This window comes from Halichoerus grypus, chromosome 11 (genome assembly GCF_964656455.1).
Source record: "Halichoerus grypus chromosome 11, mHalGry1.hap1.1, whole genome shotgun sequence".
Classification (NCBI taxonomy): Eukaryota; Metazoa; Chordata; class Mammalia; order Carnivora; family Phocidae; genus Halichoerus; species Halichoerus grypus.
This window is the reverse complement of record NC_135722.1, coordinates 1479142-1499800: the sequence shown is the minus strand read 5'-3', so window position 1 is coordinate 1499800 and position 20659 is coordinate 1479142. Positions and strand designations below refer to the sequence as shown.

General features: G+C 66.1%; 2 protein-coding genes across 2 annotated transcripts; both read right to left on the bottom strand.

The window, feature by feature from the left end:
* TNNI2 (troponin I2, fast skeletal type) lies at positions 1-1295 on the bottom strand. The gene is made up of 6 exons (XM_078059132.1): positions 1156-1295; positions 1034-1075; positions 808-936; positions 605-694; positions 320-496; positions 1-190 (listed from the first exon to the last, which is right to left on the bottom strand). The coding sequence occupies exons 3-6, from the start codon at positions 928-930 to the stop codon at positions 95-97; spliced, it is 486 nt and encodes a 161-aa protein (XP_077915258.1). The 5' UTR covers positions 931-936; positions 1034-1075; positions 1156-1295; the 3' UTR covers positions 1-94.
* Positions 1296-3882: 2587 nt separating this feature from the next.
* Positions 3883-6015, bottom strand: SYT8 (synaptotagmin 8). The gene is given in 8 exon segments (XM_078059114.1): positions 3883-4107; positions 4207-4340; positions 4433-4538; positions 4623-4786; positions 4857-5007; positions 5133-5231; positions 5676-5839; positions 5922-6015. Coding segments are annotated over 8 exon segments (1137 nt in total).
* Positions 6016-20659: the final 14644 nt, after the last annotated feature.

The window sequence follows — 20659 nt, the reverse complement described above, 5'->3', positions numbered from 1 at the left end:
TGGGGATTGGAATCCTTTATTGACCACTGAGACGAGCCGTGTCCTCCCTCACTCTGCGGGGGGCGCCAGGCCGGGCGTGGGGGTGGCGGGCGGCCTAGGACTCGGTCTCGAACATCTTCTTCCTGCCCTCCATGCCAGACTTCTCCTCGATGTTCTTCCGCCAGTCGCCCACGTCGCGCAGGTCCCGCTCCTGGGGAGGGGTTGGTATGGAGCTTAGGAAGAGGCTGCAGACCCCCGTAGCCTCGGGTTCGCCCCGCCGGAGGCGGGCGCTGGGCGGTGGTGCCGGGCCGCCCTGCGGGTGGAGGGGACCGCGACCTACCTTCTCGGTGTCCTCCTTCTTGACCTGCTTCAGGTTGGCCCGGAGGTCCATGCACACCTTGTGCTTGGAGCCCAGCAGCGCCTTGAGCATGGCGTCAGCCGACATGCGCACCCTTCTCAGCGGGGGCCTCTTGAACTTGCCTCTCAGGTCGAACAGCTTCTGGTTCATGTCCTCCAGCTGTGAGGCGGGGGCGAGGGCTGGTGGGGGCCAGCGGTGGCCAGGCCCCCCCCCGCCGGCTCGGAGTGCCCCTCACCGCGCGCCCAGCCCCGCCCCTCGCCCGCTCACCTCCTTGGTGGTCTTCTGGACCCTCACTTCCATGTCATACTTCTCCTCCTCTGCCGCGTCGATCTTGGCGTGCAGTTGTTTGCAGAGCTCCTGGGGGGGAGCAGCAGGTGGGGGGGTTGGGCAGTGGTCCACCTGCCCTAATCACCTTCTTGACCAATGGGGAAACTGAGGCAGCAGGCTGGAGCGCTGCTCGGGGAGGGTACCTGCACTTCAGACATGGAGCCGGGGAGGTGCAGCGGGGGACAGTGCTCGGACAGGTAGCTCTGCTTCTCCGACTCACGGCGACTCTCCTCCTTCTCCAGCTCCGTGGCTGCGATCTGGAGCATGACGCTCTGCGGGGGGCGGGGGGCAGGGGGCAGGCCAGTGAGGGGCCGTGGGGTCCCCGCCTGCGCACACCCCAGGGTGGCCCTCTCGGGGGGCAGCACCTACCTTCAGGTGCTGTCTCCGGGCCGTGATGGCCCTGTTGCGTTTCTGCGGGGTATGGGGGGAAGAAGCAGAGTCAGGGCCCATCCGGGTCCCCAGCACCCCCACATCCCTCCACGCTCGCCCACCTGGGTCGGTGGGTCCTGCCTGGGGGGCAGCTGGACCTGGGGGCTCCTGAGGCCCTGCTGGGGGGCCCGGGCCCAGGACACCTGTGCCCAGGTGGCAGGTGAGGTCCGAAGGCTGGGGGTGGGTGGAGAAGGGGCCGTGCCTAGGGGCAGTGGGAGGGGCGGGGGATCCCGGCAGGGCCCAGGAGGTGGGGGGAGCAGTCAAAAGAAGAAGTGATTCTGGTGACCTGGCCACAGCCCCACTTCCCCTGCCCCGTGAGGCACGGAGGCCGCATCCTCTGTTTCGTCAGTGTCTGGGTGGTGGGGTGGGGCACTTTCACAGGGGAGGGCTGGCCAGCTTCCCTTGAGCTCTGACCTCGGACCTATCCCAAGTAAGGGGTCCCATCCCTTCTGTGTTTCATGCCCCCCCAGCCCCAAGCAGGTACTCACCTCCTCACTGTCCCAGGGAGGGGGCAGGTGCGGTAGGGGGGAGAGAAGAGAGAGGTTAGGGACATGGATGGGGCAGTGTGATGGGGTGGGGGGGAGGTGGCCAGAGCTGGCTGGGGAGCTGCAGAGACCTCCACCCCGGTGGGGGGAGGGTGGGGGCGGCAGGGGCCCTGGGCTTGGAGCTGAACTTACTCCCCCATCCTGAAGTCCTGGGCTTAGAGCCTGTGGAAGAGAAAAGGCCTGGGCATGAGGGCCACGGCCCCCGTACCTGCAGGTGGGGGGGGCAGCCCTCAGACCAACCCTGCCCCCTGTCGCCCTGCCCCCAGCTCCGACCTCCTTGGAGGCACTGTCTTGGGATTCCCAGGGTGAGAAGAGGAGAAAGTGTTCCCGAAATGTCCCGGGCGGGGCCTGGGTTGCTGCAGCTGTCCCGGGGGGGGGGGGGGCAGCGCAGGTGGCCACCAGAGCCATCCAGCTATTTTTAGTTCTGTTCCTTCGGCTTCGGGCCCAAGTGCATGCAAGAAACTGCTCCCCACTTTGGCCTGGGGTCCCTCAACCTGTCAAATCTCCTTCTCGTGTCCCACCCGGAAGTGAGGCCCGGTGATCAAGGGGCTGTCCACGACCCCTGCCCCACCAGCTGCCTCCCAGTGCATCTCCGTCTGGCTCCCAGCTCCATGGAAGCCCCCCCAGAGAGGCTGCTGGAGGCGGCCCCCAACCCCCAGGACCCCCACCCTGGGATGTCGTCCTGCAAGCTAGCTCAAGAAGTGCCTGTCGTCGGCCTAAGCTGGCCGGGCTGGCCTCACCTAGCGTCTGGGCAGCAGTGCCGGGAGCGAGGTCAGGCCGGCGGCGGCAAGCTGGGCTGGTGGGCCCAGGGGGAGGGGTATAAATGGCCTCCCCCAGGCTGGGCCCCCGCTCAGAAAGGGCATGGAGCCCTCCTCAGACCAATGGGGGCACAGGGGCCTCCCCACCTGCCCAGGCCGCCTGGCCCGGCCCAGCCGCGTGCTGTCGTCCAGTCCAAGAAGTCTTGGTGTGGGGGGGGGGGGTGCCGAGGTTGGGTTGCTCTATTTAGAGCTCAGTGACAAGTTCGAGAAGCCTCCCTTGTTCTTGCAAGGAGCCTCTGGTCAGCGGTAGGTGGCCTTGCTGGGCCACCGCAGGGCACAGGCTCAGGGTCAGCTGAGGGATCACTCCGGTCCTAAGCCAGGGTCCACACCTCAGTTTCCCCTCTGCTTCCCCAGGGGGCCGGCTTCCTGGGGTCGAGCAGCTCCCATGCAGCTCACTGCTGCCTTTACCAGGTGTCCCCGGGCATGAGCTGGCCACGTCCCTTCCTTCCTCCAAGCTGGCTCCAGCTCAGGGGCAAGGCCTGGACCCCCAAATGTGGCCCACGGCAGTGGCGGGGGCCCTCTGGGTGGGGGCTGCCCTCCCCCGGCTGGGATCCTGTCCTCCCGGGAACAGGAGGGAGGGTGCTTGGACGTGCAGTGGGCCGGAACGCCCTGCCCTGGGGTGGTTCCTGGCTCACTCGGAACACGTCCTTCAACCCAAGGATGGCGGCACCACCCGCCTGGGAACCTCTCCCTGACCCAAGGGGCTTGGGGCCCGCCTGGGCAGGCCCAGCACTGCTGCCCTTCTCACCCTGGCCCGGGCCTGCGCCCCCCGCCCGGGCCCCCACCCAGCAGAGACATCCGGAGGACCATGACTTGGCATCCTCCGAGCTGGGGGTGCGTGGCCCCAGCCCTGCCGGCCTCAGGGCCGTGGGGAGGGTCAGGGGAGCTGAAGCCGTCCAGATGTGTGGGGATTAGAGCTGCATTCCTAGCCAGGGCTGAGCCCCCGGAGGCCCGAGGAGGCTTCCTAAGACATCTACTGCCCCCTGCCGTCTCGAAGAGGAAGCCCCGCAGCAACAGCCCTTGGAAAGTGTGGGGCCCTGCGGGGGGCTAAGGCGGCCCCTTGGGTTGGGGTCCTTTCCCTCCACTGTCACTACCCCCCAAATGCCTCCCGATTACCCCTTGTGTCCCCATGGGGCCGGCTGTAGTCTTCCTCCCGGACCCTGCAGACCCACTGACAGGGAGGACTGCTTACGTCTTCCTACCATCCCCGTCGGGCTTGGAGGGGACCCCTTCACCCCCCTGAGGGGTCGGGCACTGGCCAGAGGCCTCAGGGCCCGGCGAACCTGGAGAGAGTCCTCTCCCCGCAGCAGTGATGGAGGAGTCCCTGACCCCGTGTCCCCGCAGGCTCGGGAAAGACACACGGCCCCAGCAAAAGGAGGGATTTATTACAGCGGCCCCCCGGGGCAGCCTGGACAGCACCCACACCTCAGTCCCGGGGGCCAGGCAAGGGCAGGTGCAGGCGGGGCTTCAGGGCCAGAGCCTGGTGCACCTCCCTGGCCGGCGGCAGGGGGTGCCACTGGGCCACAGGCCGCCGGGCGTGGGCCAGCGTGTCCGCCCGCTGCTGCAGAGGCTGCCCAGAGGCCCGGGCGCCGAGCAGCTCAGCCCGAACCCGTGGGCCCCGGGCCCGGACAGCCAGCACCAGATCCACGCTCTGGGCGGAGGCAGGCCGAAGCTCATGGGGAAAGAGAAAGACAGCAGTCGGTTTGGCCCCAAGGATGCTCCCGCCCACCCCTTCCTCCAGGCAGCCCACCTGGATCTGACTGAAGGGCACGAGGAAGGTGAAGGCCTCGTTGAAGTAGGGGGAGGCTGTGCCCTTGCGAGCCGAAGTCTTTCTCTTCCTCCACTTCCTCTGGTTCAGCATGAGCTGGACCTTCACGTAGGGGTCTGGGCAGGCGAAAGGGATCAGAGGTGTGCCAGGTCTGAGGGCCGAGCACGGGGCGCCCCCCTCCACGCAGAGGGGCAGGTACGGCTCTCACCCGCCAGGCCCAGGCTCAGGCCTCGCGCCTCCAGCACCACCACGGTTAGCCGGCCCGAGCTGGGGACGTACCGGAGCGAGAAACACAGCTCTCCGGACCGCTCGGGCTGTGGGCAGCGAGACGGGGCCTCAGTCTCCCGTGGGGCACCCAGGGCAGGGCCAGGCTGGAGCCCGGCAGTCCGTGGCCTCACCTCCGTGGCGCCCGGCGGGCCCAGCTGGCACCACTGCTCCAGGACGTGCTGCGGGTCGACGGCACCCAGTGGCAGGCTGAGCCCGCCCAGCGGCTCGTGGGCAGAGAAGTGCCTGAAGCTCAGCACGCGCACCTGCAGGGTGGTCCGAGACAGCTCTTCCTGCCGTACCTGCAGGCAAGGGTGTGAGCTGGGCACCCCCACGCGGCCCAGGCCCCCCGGCCACCCAGCCCAGATGCATGTGGAAGCAGCAGGTCCCCTAGAACGTGGGGCAGAGTGTGCCGCGGTGCCCTGCCTCGCTGGACAGGCTGACTCGGGCGTAGGGGCCCACCGTGCCGCCCGGACCACAGGCCCTCAGGTCTGCAGCCTGCTTGAGGCCCACTTTGATCTGGGAGTCAGGGGTGGCTCAGCCCCCTGGGCCCTCCCTGGTCAGCCCCGCACCCAGCACCCGCCCGGCACCCAACCCCTCCCTGAACCCGCAGACCCTCTGTGCCTGCAAAGGGGGCTCCGCACCTCCCGCCTTCCAAAGTCATACTCCAGGGAGAGCTGCAGGCGCCCCCAGTGCTGGGGGCCCCCCGGGGCAGTCTCCGAGTTATCCACGTCCGGTTGCGCCTGTTGGGTAGGTAGGGACAGGTGACAGGTGCTGCTGGGATGCCCGGGGAGGCAGCGCCACACCCCAGGCCAGGCCACACAAGGGCTCACATCCACAGCTCAGCTCTGTGACACGGGGCTTAGCTGATGGATCTCCCCCAAATCCATTTCGAGCACCACTGCCTTCCTCAAGAACCTCCTGTGGCTTCCCGTGGCCCGTGGACCAACCTCTGGGGCTGGCACTCAGGGCCTCCAGGCCTTAGTCCCCCCTGCCTCCCTCTTCTCCTGCCTCCCTCTCACCTTCGCTCCTCACCTCCCCTGCTGGGAGGGCCTTCCCTGCCTCTGCTCCTGGGCGACCAGACCAGCTTGGGGGCTGAGCTTGCCCCGACCCTGGGCCTTGAGCTGCCCTTGGGGGTGGCCCAGCCCGGAGCTGGGCACCGGGGAGCGCTGGTGCCCGCTCCTCACCAGGTGGGTGCCGGTGGTGGTCCCTTGAGGACCGCCCAGGCCCACAGCCTCCCTGTCCCTGGGCCTCTTCCTGTGGCCGTGGCGGCGGCAGACGGCACAGAGGTGGCAGGAGCCCGTGAGGACACCAGCTGCCACAGCGAGGGCAATGAGCGCCCAGCGGGGCCCTGGGGGTGGACGCAGAAATGCCGCTGAGATGCCTCCGTGGACAGCAGCTGCCCCCCCCGCCCCAGGGGTCCCACAACTCACAGGGGAGCCTGACGATGAGGTCTGGAATGAGCCCGGGCACAGCCGTGGTGCCCACCGGGGCTGGGGCGCTGTGGGGGCCCCAGGGGTGCCCCATCTCCTGTCCCTGCTGGCTGGGAGCAGACAGCCGGGGTGGCCGGCTCACCTCTGGGGCTGGCCCCCCGGCCCCCAGCCCACTGCCCCATCTGCCCAGCAGCAGCAGGCCCAGGGTCTGCCTGGGCAAGGAGACAGCCCAGGGTGGCCAGGGGCAAGGGCTCTGAGTGGAGCCAAGGGGAGGGAGGCGCTGGGCTCTGGCCAAAGTGCCGGCTTGGCTGCCACAGGCCCAGCCTCCTGGCCACCTCCCCAGCCGCCAGCCCCCAGCCCCCAGCCCCCAGCCAAGCAGGCCAGGCCTCCTCATTACAGAGCCTCCTCCTCCAGGAAGCCCCCTCCTTCCCGGCCTCTCTCCCCTGGGCCCCGGGCCCCACGTGGGGGCTGTTGCCGGGTCCCGACTGGTCCCTGGCCCTGACCTCAGGCCCGCCCTGGTTTGTCGGTCACATGGGTGAAGCCCTGTTCACACGTGGGGGCTGCTGCGGCCTGGGAGTAACCGGGGAGCGTGGAGACGGGGGCTCTGAGGGCCCAGGGCTCTGCTGGGGTCATGGGGGCACGTAGGGAGAGGAGTGGGGGTCGGCTGCTGGGGGGAGCCTGTCCAAGCAAGCCTGGGCTGAAGATGCGTTCCCGGCACGGGCGCCGTGCCAGGAGCGCCCGGGGAACAGGTGAGGTGGGGGCAGGCAGGGACAGGGTGAAGCTGACAGCGGCCAGAACATTCCTTGCAAACTGACTCAGCAGCCGCTGCCCGGACCTGCCCACCTGCCGACCTGCCACCCTTCTTGCTGGTGGGAGGGAGGGTGGGCCTGGCGCAGCCTAGCTGCCTGGGGCCCCGGGCGGGAGTACACCTGGCCCGCCTGGGCGGGCTGCTCCCACCCACATCAGGGACCGGGGATTCGGAGCGGGGGGGCCGGATGCCACGCCGGGGCACGCTGGGACCCCAGACCCACGGGACCCCCCCCCCGGCTCAGCTCCTCCTGGCCTCCCCTCCTCTGGGGGGCACTGGCAGCCAAGGTCATGGTTCCTCCAACCAGGGGCTCTGCCTCTTCATCCACAAGAGCCTGCCACCCCTCCACCCCGGGGCCTGGGCCACACTCCCTCCAGGAGTAAGGGGGCAGTGGGGCTGGATCCCCTCCCTTCTGCACCCCGCATGGGGAGAGGCAGGAAGGAGCCCCACCGCGATTCCACAGATGACGCCCACGCACACGGCACCGATGCCCCCTCCCCAGTGGGCTGGACGGAGGCCGCCCTGCTCCCAGAACCCCTGACCCTTCCGAATTCGGTGGAGGGAGCTTCAGCTCAGAGAGTGCCCAGGCCCCGGGTGTCCCGCCTCCCAGGCCCGGCTGTGCCACCCTCAAGGGGCTGTGTGTGCGTTGTCCCTGCGGGGTCTTGTACAAATAGGAAGGTGACAGCTGGGGGAGGGCCAGATGACCAGGGAGCTGCAGCACCGAGAAGGGACGAGGAGGCCCGCCCCGTACGCAGGAGGAAACAGCGCTCAGAGAGAAGGGCCCGGGCCTGATTTAACGCCCCCCATTGCTGTCTTGAAATTCTAACCATTTGGCACCAAAGGCTGCACGTTTTCTGCATGGGCCCTGCAAATTACGGGGCTGATTCTGGTTGGGTTCCCTTTGCGTGAGCCCCTGCCGTGGGGTGCGGGTGCTCAGGGAAGCCCACAGGCCTCCACGCCCTCTGTCCTCAGAAGGACGCTCTAGGTCTGCTCTGCAGCCCACGAGGCTGGTGGAGGGCCTCAGGGAGGGGCGGCGGATGGCCTGAGGGCTCCTGGGGGTCCTGCAGGGTCCCTGGAGCAGGACGCCCGAGGCCAAATCCCGAGCCCCCAGCCCCCACATGGAACTGAGAGTGAAGCTTGACTTTCCGGAATGCCAGGGCCCATGTGTCTTCTGGAACTAAAGTCGCTTCACTGGAGACTTATGGTTGAGAATTCCAGGTGCGAGGTCAGCACAGCATCTGTGTGTGTGCACGCGTGTGTGTGGACCACGTGTGTGTGCCTCTCCCCATGTCCCCGGGCGGGGGCGGGGCGGGCACGCACTCTCGGGGTTGGGGACTGCAGGCCTGGCAGGATTCCCGGGCCATCCCAGTGAAGGTGGACCCCAGGACCACAGGACATGTCTGGAGGCTGGTCCCGGAGGGTCCTGGGACGCTGGGGATGCGGGCCACAGCGCTGCGGGACCCCCAGGCCTGGGGGGGAGGCACAGGGTCCCTTAGGACCTCCGGGTCCCCATGGTGGTGAAGGTTCAGGCAGACACGCAGCCACCAGGTGGCGCCGTGGGCTCCAGTGGACCCAGCCACGTCGGGCTCTGGGAAGCGCGGGGGGAGGGGGACCCGGGGCAGCCAGGTAGTCCCGGGGGGACTCTCAGGCCTGTGCGGCTGCCGGCTCTTCTGCACCAGCGCCTGGGGCTGCCTCCGGGGCTGCCTTCCCGGCACCACCTCCTGGATCCCCCTCTGCTCTGGCTTCCGTGGCCCAGGGGGGCATCCCTCTCTAGCGCTAAGGCTGTTTCCCAGGAAAGGAGCAGCCGGGCGTCCTTCCTATGGGGTCCCTGTCCCAGACACCTGTCGTGGGACGCCCCCTCCCGCCACTGTGCAGACGCAGCCCTGTGGCTCCGCGGGGACAGCCCGGCCTCCTGGCCACCTCCCTGCACAGACCGGGCTTTGCTCCCGCTGGCCCGGCTCCAGCTGTCCTTCCATCCCATCCCCATCCTCCTCCCCCTTCGAGGCCTGCGTGAGCCCCACCTCCTCCAGGAAGCCCTCCCATCACTCCCCGCCCTCCAACCTGACCTGCCTGGCAGCCTGTGCTGGACCCAGCCTGCCTCATCCGGTCAGGAGCCCCGGCTCTCCCAGGCAGAGGGGGCTCCACGTCAGCCTGGGGCCCAGCACCCCGAAAGCCCAGCCAAGCAACCCCCTCCTTCTTCAGTCTGACTGTTTGTACTATGGGAGCAAGTGTCTGCGGGCCCTTCTCCTGGAGAAGAGCAAGGCTCCCCAATGCCGGGGGGGGCAGCCCCCCAGGTATAGCCGGTTCTCACGGCTGCCTGCATGTCTGTGCTTGGCCTGGCCTCCAGGCCTTTCTACCCCGGGCAGGCGAGGACCGCGCTGGGAGCCCTGGCCTCCAGGGAATGAGACCATAGTCTTGGGGGGGGGGGGTGAGAGGCAGGGCTTCGGGGAGCCCCACCTCAGGGCCGAACTGCTGGCCCTCAGCAACCAGGGAACTCCCTTGGGAGGAGGGTCCTCCCGAGACCCAGGTGCCAGGCGTCCAGGTGTGGGGCTACCCGCAGGGGTCCCTCCAGGGACGCTGGGGACTCTTCATCCTCCCAGAGGCCTTGCGAGAGGGGGTGACGGCCTATTTGGGCTGAACATTGGGAGGGGCAGTGGGAGGGAGGTCAGGCTGGACTTGGGAAGCTTCTACACCCAAGGGGGGTGCCCTGAGTCACGAGGATGTCTGGGTTTGGAGGAGCATAGCTTTCAGGTGCCACTGGAACCAGGACCACGCTGTGTGTGCAGGGCAGGGCCCCTGGCCGGGTGGCACTGTCACCAGCTGACTATCTGAGCCTGCCTGGTCCTGCTGACGTCTGGGCTGCCGGAGCCCAGAGAACCTTCTGGAGGTCACTTCATCCCTGCCTCTGCCTCTGGCTGGGCCGGGCCAGTCCCCAGAGGTCTCGGTTCCCTTCGGGCCAGCAGGCCGGAAGTCCTGGCCCACCTACCCCGCCCCCCTTGCTCCACCAGACCCAGCAGGCCTATGAGCTCAGCCCCCACGCAGCTTTGGCCAGCTCATCTGGTCTGGTCGCTCTGGCTCAGGTCCCTCCCTGGGCCCGGCCCTAAATGGCCCTCCCAGGCCAGGGTGTCTCTCTGAACCCATTCCTGCTGCGACCGGACACGGAGCTGGTTAATGCTTAACAGGAGAGCTAGTGACATGGGGGCGGCCGGCCCGGCTGGTGGGGCAGGACGTCCGGGAGGCGGCTGGTGGGAGGCGGGCGTGCCGGTCACCCGCGGCATGAGGACGTGTCCCCCTGTACGGGGCTCGGCTCTTTCTCCAAGTCCTACCCAGTGAGGGGGATCTGGAAGAAGCAGCGAACACCTCGGGGACCAGGGCAGCCCCGGCCGTGCTCCGGGGGCCGGCGGCGCCCCTGCTTTGGGGGCAAACGCACGCTGGCCGCATGTGCTGGGGGGTCCTGGCGTGCAGCGAGCACATGGCCCCCGCGCGCCGCGCTCCCCAGCCCCACTGTAGGGTCTTTGTGCCTTTCCCAGGATACGGGCGCCTCCATGGCGAGACGGGCGTCTGAGGCTCCAGGGCGGGATGGGGAAAACCAAACAGAGCTGGCAGCCCCCGGCTAGCCCCACGGCCCCCGAGACGGCGGCTTGGCAGCCAGCAGGCACACGGAGGCCCTGGCAGGGCTCCTGGACGGGGGTGCTTCCTTTGAGGTTGCCTGGGGAATGTTTGAGGTTGGAACTCATGGCAAACGCTGGCTCGGGGTAGCCGAGAGCTGCCGGCACGGAACCGCGAGACGTGCCAGGACAGCACGTGTGCACCCTGCCCGCGCGGGCCCCGGCGGCCGCCCCCCACTCCTCCGGGCCCCGGGGTGCTCGTCTGGCCGCGGCCCCGGGCGGCGGGGGGGGGAGCCCCGTGCCCGTTTGCTGGCTCTCAGCCTGCACGTGCCCCAGTGCCGAGATTCCGGCTCTCCGCGCCCTCTTCGTCTGGGGTGCCCGTACCCCATCATCTGAGTCTCCGGGAGCCTGCACCCCACTCTGCCCTACGCCTCTGAACACTGACGCTGAGGTGCTGTTCGCAGAGCTTTGTTCCCTTCTCCCAGAGTCCCCGCGCTGTCTGTGAGCCCGTATTCCTGGGGGACGTGGACCCCGCGCGGTGGAGTGTCTGGGTGATTTGGCCCCATTCACCTGGAAGTTGGTGGATGCCTTCCTCATCGCGTGACGGCGTGTGGAATCCATCGACCAAAGCCCCCGTGTCAGAAAACTGGGATTCTCTGTGACCCGGGCACCGGGGCCCTCCTGGGACCGCCAGCACCCCTCCCCATAGATGGCCCCTCCCGGGGGCTTCTGGGACCATGTGGCCCGTTCCTCCATAGTCTGGGAGGGCCCCCTTCACCTGCTCTCAGGGTCTCTGTTCATTGGGGGGTACCCTTGGCGTCGGGGCGAACACCTGGGGACACGCCTGACCCCCTGAGCACCTGACGACCTTCTCCCCTCACACCCGAGGTCTGGACACTGGGACTCTCCGGGCTGTGGTCACCAGGTGCCCGGACAACCCGTACCCACTCGTTGGCCCCTTGGGTGCCTGGATACCCCGTAGGCACGTCTCCCGTAGGCCGGAGCACGAGGCCAGGCCCTGTGGCCTCGTTCCTATGGTTTGGACGCCCTGTGCTCTCTCCTCCCCCTGCCTATGACCGTCACCCTTGTCTCTGGCTATGTGCGCTATTCATCTGTGTGCTAGGCCTTTGGCTTGCCCTGCTGCCAGGTGTCTGGGACGCCCGTGCTAGGCCTCCCACAAGCGGGGGTCCCACCCAGACGGGCCTGGGGTCCTGAAGCCCAGGTGCTTGAGTATGGAGCCCTGTCCCCCGTTACACTGAGTGTCTGGGTTCTGGAGCCCATTAGTCTGAGAGCCTGGGTCCCATACCCCATTCGTTGATGTATGCGGGTCCTGTACCCCATTAGCCTGAGTGGGTCCTGAACCCCCTCAGTTGGAGCATCTGGGTTCCTGTACCCCCAGTCCCCCTGCTGAAAAGCTGAACTGCCCACCCCACATGCCTTAGCATCTACAGCCTGGTGGCCTGTCATCCGTCCTTGTGGCTTCTGTTCTTGAGGCTCAGGGGCCTCTACCCCGTTCCCTGGACCATGGGGCGACTTCTGTGCCATTCAGCCCCCTCAGCTTTTCTGAGCTGGATGGTGTGCACCCGGTCCGGCTGGGAGACTGCAGACCTGGAACCCCACTGGTCCCGCATCTGGGTGCCTTGGGCCCCAGGCACGTCACACCTGGCTTATGGGAGGTGGCCCTCCTCTGCTCCTCCAGCCGAGGTTCTGGCTGCCCAGTCCAGGTCACTGAGCCCGGCGCAGCCGGCGCCCATCCCGCCGCCCCACCCGAGTTCTGTGTGGCTCTGGGTAACTGCCCATGTCTGCAGCCTGTTCGCTCGCACAGATGGGGGCCGGGTGCCTGCCACCCTGAATTTCTAGATTCCACCACCCAACTCTGAATGTGGGTCTGGCCCTCCGTTCCCCAAGCCTCCCAATCTGGCTGCACCATTTACCTGAAGACTTGGGCCCCAGACACCCACCGCTCCGGGCAGCGCATACCCCACTCCTCCGACTTTGACCATCAACCTGACAGTGTTCTGCCCGCCGTTTCCATGGCCTCGGGACCGTCCACCCCTAGTCGCTGAGCATTGGAATGCTGGCTCCCACGCTCTCTTCTCTGGCTGCCTGAACCCCAAAGTCATCAGGGTCTCAGGCAGCCTAGCCCCTCACCATCTGCCTCTCACATAGGCCCACATCCCGGGGCTCAGGCCCCATCTTTAGACGTCTGGTCCCGTTCGCGGACATCTGGCCCGCAGGAGCCCATTCAGGCCCCTCCTGGCCTCTCCATGCTGAGCTCCTGCATGGCTCTAGGCAGGCTGCTCCTTGCTGTCTAAACTCTGTCTGGGGGTTCCGTTTCCCTCCCTTGGGGGTCTGAAGCCTCCACACTTCCTGGAACATCTGAGGGGTGCCATCCAGGACCCACCGTGCAAGGGTCTGGGTCCTGGCCCCCCGTGACCATGCATAGCCGACGCCCAGTGCCCCACGGATCCAGGAACTGGAGACCGGTCCTTTGTGGATCTCTAGATGCTCACGGGGATGTCTGGGCTCTGTAGCTTGCACCCCACTCCTGAGTGCACTCATGACACTGGGTCTTGGGGTGCACTGTTCCCCCTTTCACTGGGGACTTTAGAGGCGTGTACCCTCAGCAGCCTACACTCCACACCTCACGTAGGCTCATGTCCCCGGCTCTTGGGCCCCACCGGCCCGTTCCAAGTTCTACCGCGTCTTTGGACGCCCGCGGCCCATTCATGGGTGTCCGGCCTGTGTGAGCCCATTCATCTTGTCCCAGCGCCTCTGTGCCCTATTCATGCGTGGCTCTGGGCAGGCTGCACCCCGTCCGCCCACGTCTCAAAGACAGTCTGTGCTTTGTCGCGCCTGTTCCAGGAACAGCTGCCGAGCAGCCAGCAGGCACATTCCGGGGTTTGGCCGAAGGCCAATGCAAACCCTGGTGTTGCTGGCACTGGCCAGTGGGGCAGGGGAGGGGGATGGCCGTGGGGAGGGAGAGTGGGGACCCTCGGCTCGGGAGCACGCGATCAAAGCCTTCCGTACACGGGGCATGTCCTGGACAGGCTGCCAACGGGAGTGGCTGTGTGCACGTTCCAGACCCCTCCACCGAGCCCGCCATTTCCTGCCGGGAAGGGTGGGGGCAACCTGGCTGCAAGGCTTGTCCCCCGCAGCTCGGGGCAGGGTCCCGGGGCCCCAGGCCAGGGGTGGGGGTGGAGGCTGCTTGGGGGGTACCGTCTAGGCAGGCCGCAGACCCCTGGCTGCCCAGCCGGCCGCCTCCCCACCTGGGGGCTGTGGGGCCCACGGGACGATGGGCCCCTCGCTCCGGCACCCCCTCCCCATCCAGCTGTCTTTGGAGCTGGCCTCGCTCTGCCTCCATTGTCTCCCTGCCCGTGTCAGGGGTAGGAAGGGAGTGTGCACATGACCTCTTCTTGCCCAGGGGGTTCCCCGCTTCCCTGGGGTCCCCGTGTGAGCCAGGACCCAGACGCACCCCCTAGGGCCCCTGTGTGCGAGAGGCCTGGTCAGGCCAGGACATGGAGGCTCCCTGGGGGTCAGTGAGGGGAGGACACACAGGCCTGTGTTCTCTGGGTGTGAGCCGGGTCTGCCCAGGCTTTCTGGTTCAGGCTCCCGGGGTGGGGGCAGGCTGGTTTGTATTCTCTGGGGCATCTCTGGGTGGACCCCTCTCTCAGGACCCCACAGGTCCAGGTTGGAGCATCCTGGCTCTTCCATGCCTTGCTGTCCTTGCCTACCTCCCTCACTCTCTGTGGGCCCCCGCCTGCCCCTTCCCACTTCCTTGCAGCACAAAGCCTGGCCACTGGCCCTGTTCCCACCACCCCTGTTGCCCCCCAGTCCTCCCCAGGGGTGTGGCAGGCCCACCCAGGTTTCTGGCCAGATGCACAGGACCCCACTCTCAAGCATGTTTGGGGAGGTGGTGGGGGGAGCTTGGGCCATGGGGACCCAAGCCTGGGGGGCACTGCAGGCCGTGGGCCCTGGGAGACCTTCTGGACACGTCTACAACAGGTGTACTCCTTTCTGGGCCACCTCCCAGGTTCATGGGCTGCAGGGACACCCCTGTCGGGTGGGGACAGTGAGCGGGGGACACCGAGCCTGCTGTGACTTACACATCTCAGCACTCGCGGAAACTCCGCAGTCCAGGTGTGGACTGTGGGCAAGGGTTGTGATGCCCCATAACAGAGACTCAGGGAGGGAGCCGGGGCGCCCCCAGGCCCCCACTCCCACCCCAGTCCCTGCACAGCCACGTTCCTGGCCTGGAGCATCTGCTTCCCCCACCCCGGCCCTTGCTCAGGTTTGGGGTGTCCATGAGGCGAGTCGGGACTCCCTGGCCTGCGTCCCAGCATGCAGCTGGTTTCCTGCAGGTGATCGTGGGGGTGCTGGTTGGCCCGGGACCCTCCCCACAAGTCCCCCTCCTGGGCCTCTCCTGGCCCACAGCTGCCACGCCCGGGGCGGCCGGAGTCCCCTGCAAAACGCAGGCCCCTAGATGCGCCCTGGCCCAGGAGGTCGGGCCGGGGCCTAGGTGGCAGGGTGGCCCGGGCAGGGCCGGATCAGTCAGGTTCCAAGCTCCCCCTGCTGTCCGCTGGCCGCTCCTGGAGGCGGCCTGACCTCCCGCTCCCGCCCGACCCTGTGCTCCCTCCCTGCCCGCCCAGCCTGGCTCCGCCTGCTGCCCAGCCCTGGCCTGCGTGTGGGCGCCCCCTTCCGTACACAGGCCTCTCGCTGGGCCCCTTCAGCACAGGCCACAGCCTGACCCTCTTCCCAGAGGCCCGGTCCTGGGACCCTGAGCCTCCAAAACGCTCCATCCTGGGGCCCCTACCCACAGAGGCGCCATTTCAGGACCCTCTTTCTGGATCACAGGACCCCCGGGGGGGCTGGTCTGAGCAGAAGCCTCTGACCAGAGGCCTGCCCAAGCAGCCCTTCGCCCTGGGACCCCTCCTGCCCCCCGACGAGCTCGGGGCCCGGCTGGCTGGGACCCCGGGAGAGCCAGGTCATCGTGGAAAGAGGTGTGATTTCCTGATCTCGGGCCTTCCCTCCAGCCCCCCAGCCAGAGGGCCACCTTACGTCCTAGACAGGGAGGCATCCAGGGCCAGGGATGGAGTCGCTTTGTGCGACTGGGAGGGACGGAGAAAGGAGCCAGGGAGGCACAGGGATGCTACCCAGCTCCCAGACCCTGGGACCGGCCGGGACGGGGTTCCCATCAGCTCACAGACGGCGGAACAGCTCCTGGGGGCGCAGGTGGGGTCACGAGGTGGACAGTGGCCTGGGGCAGAGCCGTGAGGATGGTGGTGGGCCGCCTGGGGCAGCAGGTGTTGGGGAGGCTGTCAGGACGAGGGGAAGACGGTCCGGCCCACCGGACAGTGCAGAGGGGCCTCCCCTCCCTCGGCTACGAGGGGCCAGCATGCGGCCAGCCGGGGGCCGCGGAGCCTGCAGGCGGCTCCGGGAAGCACAGGTGACCCCTCGCCACGCACAGGCTGCTGGCGCAAACCTGCACGTGCTCCCTCAAGGGGAGCTGATGCTCGGGAGGCCGCCCCGCGGACGGCTCGTCCTTCTGCCCTCCCACTGCCGCGGACGCACGGACCTGCTCTGGGCGGCAGGAGTCCTGGTCCCACAAAGGCCACCGGCTCCGGCCCACCGCTCTGCCCGGCTGCAAGCCACACACAGACACCCGCGGGCGCTGCTCTGGCCGCGAGCAGGTGGCTCTCTGGCCGGGGCGTGATCGGGCACCGGCCGGGCTACCGGTTTTCTCCAGCTGCCTCCACCCGAGCTGCGAGCCACTGGACCACAGCCCTGGGCCCCAAGCAGTGCAGGGGGCCTCACGTGGCCAGCACCCAGCCCAGAACCAGCCTCGTCCCGGGGGATGGGGGAGCGGCCCCCTCTGCCCAGCGCCCTGCTGCTCCAGCCGGCCTCCACCCGCACCTTTCTCTGTCTGACCCCCCAGCACCTCCTGCTCCAGCCACATCTACCGGCCGAGAGCCCACCCTGGCCCTGGGCTGGGCTTCTTGCTCAGATGCCGGCCTCCCAGCCCAGCCTCCAGCCTCCAGCAGCCCCTTGGGCCTCTCCCTCCTCTGAACTGGCCCCAGCCAGGGGCAAGAGACTGCTACGCTGACCCTGACCTTGAGGAAAGAACTCCCCGGGTCCAAGCAGGCCCAGCCCACAGTGCAGCCCATCAACACTGGGCCCAGGCCCACGCTGCAGCAGATCAGGGGCACAGACTGCCCGTGGGCAGGGGACCCTGCTCTCAGGAGAGGCCTGGCCTGCGCTGGGTGGGTGGGGGTGGGGGGCAGGCAAAGGACTGGTAGGAAAGGAGCCGGGGAGGGAGAGGCCGGGGACTGCAGGAGCAGCTGGCACTCAGCACGGAGGCAGCAGTGCAAACCCACAGGGCTGCGCCTGGCCGTGGGAGCCCCAAGGTTCCATCAGCACGGCCCCTTCCTTGCCAGGAGCCCCAGACAGGTGCCCGGCAACCTCCCTGTTTACCCCACTGCTCATCCCTAGGTTGGCTTTGCACAGAGATGGCCCAGAATGTCCTTAACCCAAGCAAGCAAAGGCCTCTGGTTCCTGCTGAGGCTGCAGGTTCGGGAAGCCACGTGTCCTAGGACAGGGACCCTGGAGGGCTGGGGCCCGGCCTGGAGGGGCTGACCTCAGACCCCATCAACTGTACCACCCTCTCCTCGCTTCCCCCTGTCCATCCCCCCATGTCTGACCCCCTGCAGCCTGGCCCAGTCTCCTGAGACCAGAGAAGTTTTGGAGACCTGAGGCCCGGAGGACGAGCCAGAGTGGACGCGCCTGAGGCCAGCTCGGCAGCGGAGTGTGGGAGTTTGTGCCCAAGGACCCTGATGGTCTAGGGGTCCCAAGGAAAGGGACCACTGCCACGCAGTTCTCCCAGGAGCCTTCGGCCATGTGGAATGGGGGCCCCTGAAGTTCTTCCCCCATGACTTTGCTGGGTGAAGATGCAGGGTCTCATCTGCCAGAGGGACCGGACACTGGGAGTGCACTCCGGCCAGCCCAGCTGCAGGGCTCACCACGATCCTGGAGTGCTCCAAGGCCCCTGGATGTCTCTCTACCCTGGCAGAATGGGGCGTGGGCCTGAGGGCCAGGCAGGGGATTTGGGAGCGCCACTGACCAGCCTGAGATCCTGGCCTGCTCAGCGAGAGAGAAGGCCGGGGAAGCACGACGCGCCCGTACTTGCAGGGCACACCGTGGGATGGGGGACATGGAAGCTGGCGCCCACAGGCCAGTCGGGCTCTAACCTGAGCTGGGCCAGGGCCTTGCGCCTAAGGGGACCCAGGTGGGATGTGCTAAGGTCCCACAAGTGTCCAGGCGAGTCCCAGGAAGAGCAGAGGATGCCAGAGGCCAGAGCACCGGCGGCCGAGCCTGCCTCTGACCCTAGCAGCCGGGGGGGCAGCGCCGGCTACAGGCGCCCACAGCCAGTGAGGGAGGTAGGCCAACCGCACAGGCCCCAGTGATGGTCACTGACTTTCCCTCACTTGGTGGGTCTGCTGCTGAGTTGTGGGGCCCACTCTCACCCCACTCTGGGGCCCCCATGTCCCGGGGTGCCTGCGGCGAGCTTCAGGACCCCGTGGGCATCCCTGGGCACGGGAACAGGGCCCCTCGGGGCCATATGGAGGGAAGGGATCTCTGAGACACACGCCGGCCCCGCTCACAGACACTTGGTGGTCCAGGGGAGCTCCCGGCCCCCCTGCCCGGGCCCAGCCCCCACGCGGATCCTTGTTTCCCTGGGGTCCTCTAACGGGATGGGCCCCACTCTCCCAAAACTCCCAGCCGCCCCCCTCCCCCGCCTGCCCGTCGGGACTGTGCACTGCAGCTGGAGAATCTCGCACACAGACCAGAGCACCAACATTAGGATTCTTACCCAGATTTGGCCACTGTCACCCAGCAGCCAGTCTGGTCCCAGCTACGCCCCTCGACTCACTGTCCAGACGACTTTCAGGCCCGCCCCAGGCACACACCGTTCTGCTCACAGACCCTCCGCCCTCATTCATCGCGTCTGAACAATGCACCAGTAACCCTTCAATAACCCTTCCACATCAGCACATTTTCCCATGTGCCCCCCGAATGGGTTGGGGTGGCTTCTTCACGTCTAGACCCCCACAGAACTCACATGGGCACTGCTGCCCTATCTCGGAGGCCCCCCTTTTGATCAATAAGCCCCCCTTATAATTCTTGCCATTAATTTGTGGAAGGAACAAGCTCATGGGTCTTACGAAGTTTCCAACATCCCAGACTTTACAGATGTTTTTCCACACTCTGTATTTCTCGTTAGACCTGATTGGTTTGAGGTCAAGTTTTCCGGCAAGACTGCTTCAGAAGGGGAAGGCCCTTGAGGGTTGGTGTGTCCCTTCCTGTGACACCAGGCAGGTGCGTCCCCTCCACTGTCAGTGGGCAGGGTGTGGCCAGCTAGAGCCACCTGCCATCAGGGTCCCCGTCATGGTTTCTCATGGTTTTAGCAGCTCCTGGCGACACTTTCGGGACCCAGAGTCAGCAAACCAAATCCTGCTCTCCCAGAGCGGCTCCTGGCCTCTGACTTCCAAGAAGGCCTGCACCCTCTTCTAAAGGGCTCACCCGACCGGCTCAAGTCCAGCAGGAAGACCTCCCCTGATCAACTCAAAGGTAGCTGGTTAGAGGCCTTGCCTACCTCTGCAGAATCCTTTTGCATTTGCCCTAGTCTGCCGGCGGGAAGCAAGTCACCAGCCTGGCGTGCACCCAGGGACAGGTGTGGTGCGTGCCTGTTTGACTCATGGTGTGTCCCACACCACAAGGTGTGTCCCAACTTGCTGTCCCTGTTCTCTTGACTCGTGCCCAGACTGCCTGTCTTTGATCAAAGGGAACCCTTCCCCATTGACCAGTGTGCCGTCCTGACGTGACACAGTGGTCTGGACGGATTTGTGAGTCTTATGAAAGTTGTATCCAGTTCTGGAACCAGCCATTTCTCTAAGGATCCTGGGTCCCTTTCACAGGGATGCTCGTGGGTACTCGGAGGCCCCACTTGGGGCAACAGGGTCCTCACTGCTGCTGGTTTGGCCACTGTTTCTAGGTCTTTTTGTGAATAGAACCGGGAAATTCGTGTTTTTTTCCATTTTTTTTTTATTGTGATAAAATAGCACATAACATAAAATGTACCATCTTCACCGTCTTTAAGCCCACAGCTCAGGGGCACTAAACACATTCACACTGTTGTGCAACTGTCCCCACCATCCGTCTCCAGAACTTCCCACCATCCCAGAGGGAAACTCTGTCCCCCTGAGATACCGACCCCATCCCTCCCCCGGCGCCCACCGTCCACTCTCTGTCCCTGTGAATCTGGAGACTCCAGGGACCTAATGCGGGTGGAATCCTGCAGTGTGTTTTTGTGACTGGCTTAGGAAAAACATATTTTTAAAAATAAAATCCATCCTGGAATCACACTGTATTTCCAATTTGGGTGCAGGATTTCAAGATTTTTCTTCGTTCCATAGACTGTATATTTCAGTCTGTCTTAAACGTTGGAAGTCTTGTTTTCTAAGAGCACTTAACACAATTACACACACACAACCCACATGTGACAGATGTCCTCAAATGACTGTGTTTTAAAGTGGCCTGAAATAAACTTTCTGGGTGGTTAAGTCACCGACTGGATGGACAGCCCAGTTCACTCCCACTTTCTCTCACCCGGGGCTTGCTTTTGCCATTCCGACATCATTGTGTTTTATACCACATCATAATTTCTGTGATTTGAGGTCACAGTGGAACAGGGCAAGGCCGCCCCACCCCGGCTCCTTGGGGCTGTTTCTTCTCTTGCCTGTAGGTACTCACAGCTGCCACCTGTTTAAAATGTTATTTATTCGCACCGCAGGCCCTTTGTTGAAGCGACGACTGCTGGTGCCCATCCTGGCCTGCCCCTGCTGCTCCCCCACCCCAGTCCGGGAGGCCGGCTGGCCACATGGTGTAGACGTCTCCCTCCTTCCTCCGCCACACAGGACTCGGTGAGTGGGTGCCCTGTGGTTTATCCAACCAGGCCCCACGTAGGGGCACGTGGGTCACTTCCAATTTTGCGCTTTAACAGAGCGTGTCGCCGTGCATGGGCGTTCCTCCTCCAATACCCTTGAAGGCCACCTGTGACAGTGGGCAGCGGGTAACTGCCATTCCTTTTGCCTTGCACCTACATGTGAGCCAAGCCTTCCAGAAGTCAAGCTCAGGCTTCCTCCTTCTCTTCCCCCTGGTCACAGGGGACCGCCCTACGGCCACAGGCATGAGCTGGGGGAGGGCACTGTGCTGGGTGACAGGTGGTCCAGACTAGCCGGTCATGTAGCTTACACGTGCGCGCTGGT

Bases quoted from the DNA above. Each gene is read 5' to 3' on its own strand.
- TNNI2 (XM_078059132.1), bottom strand. From the start codon at position 930: ATGCTCCAGATCGCAGCCACGGAGCTGGAGAAGGAGGAGAGTCGCCGT. The intron at 695-807 runs GTACCCTCCCCG...GCTCCCCCCCAG, and splicing joins GCTCCATGTCTGAAGTGCAG to GAGCTCTGCAAACAACTGCA. The intron at 497-604 runs GTGAGCGGGCGA...CCCGCCTCACAG, and splicing joins TCCAGAAGACCACCAAGGAG to CTGGAGGACATGAACCAGAA.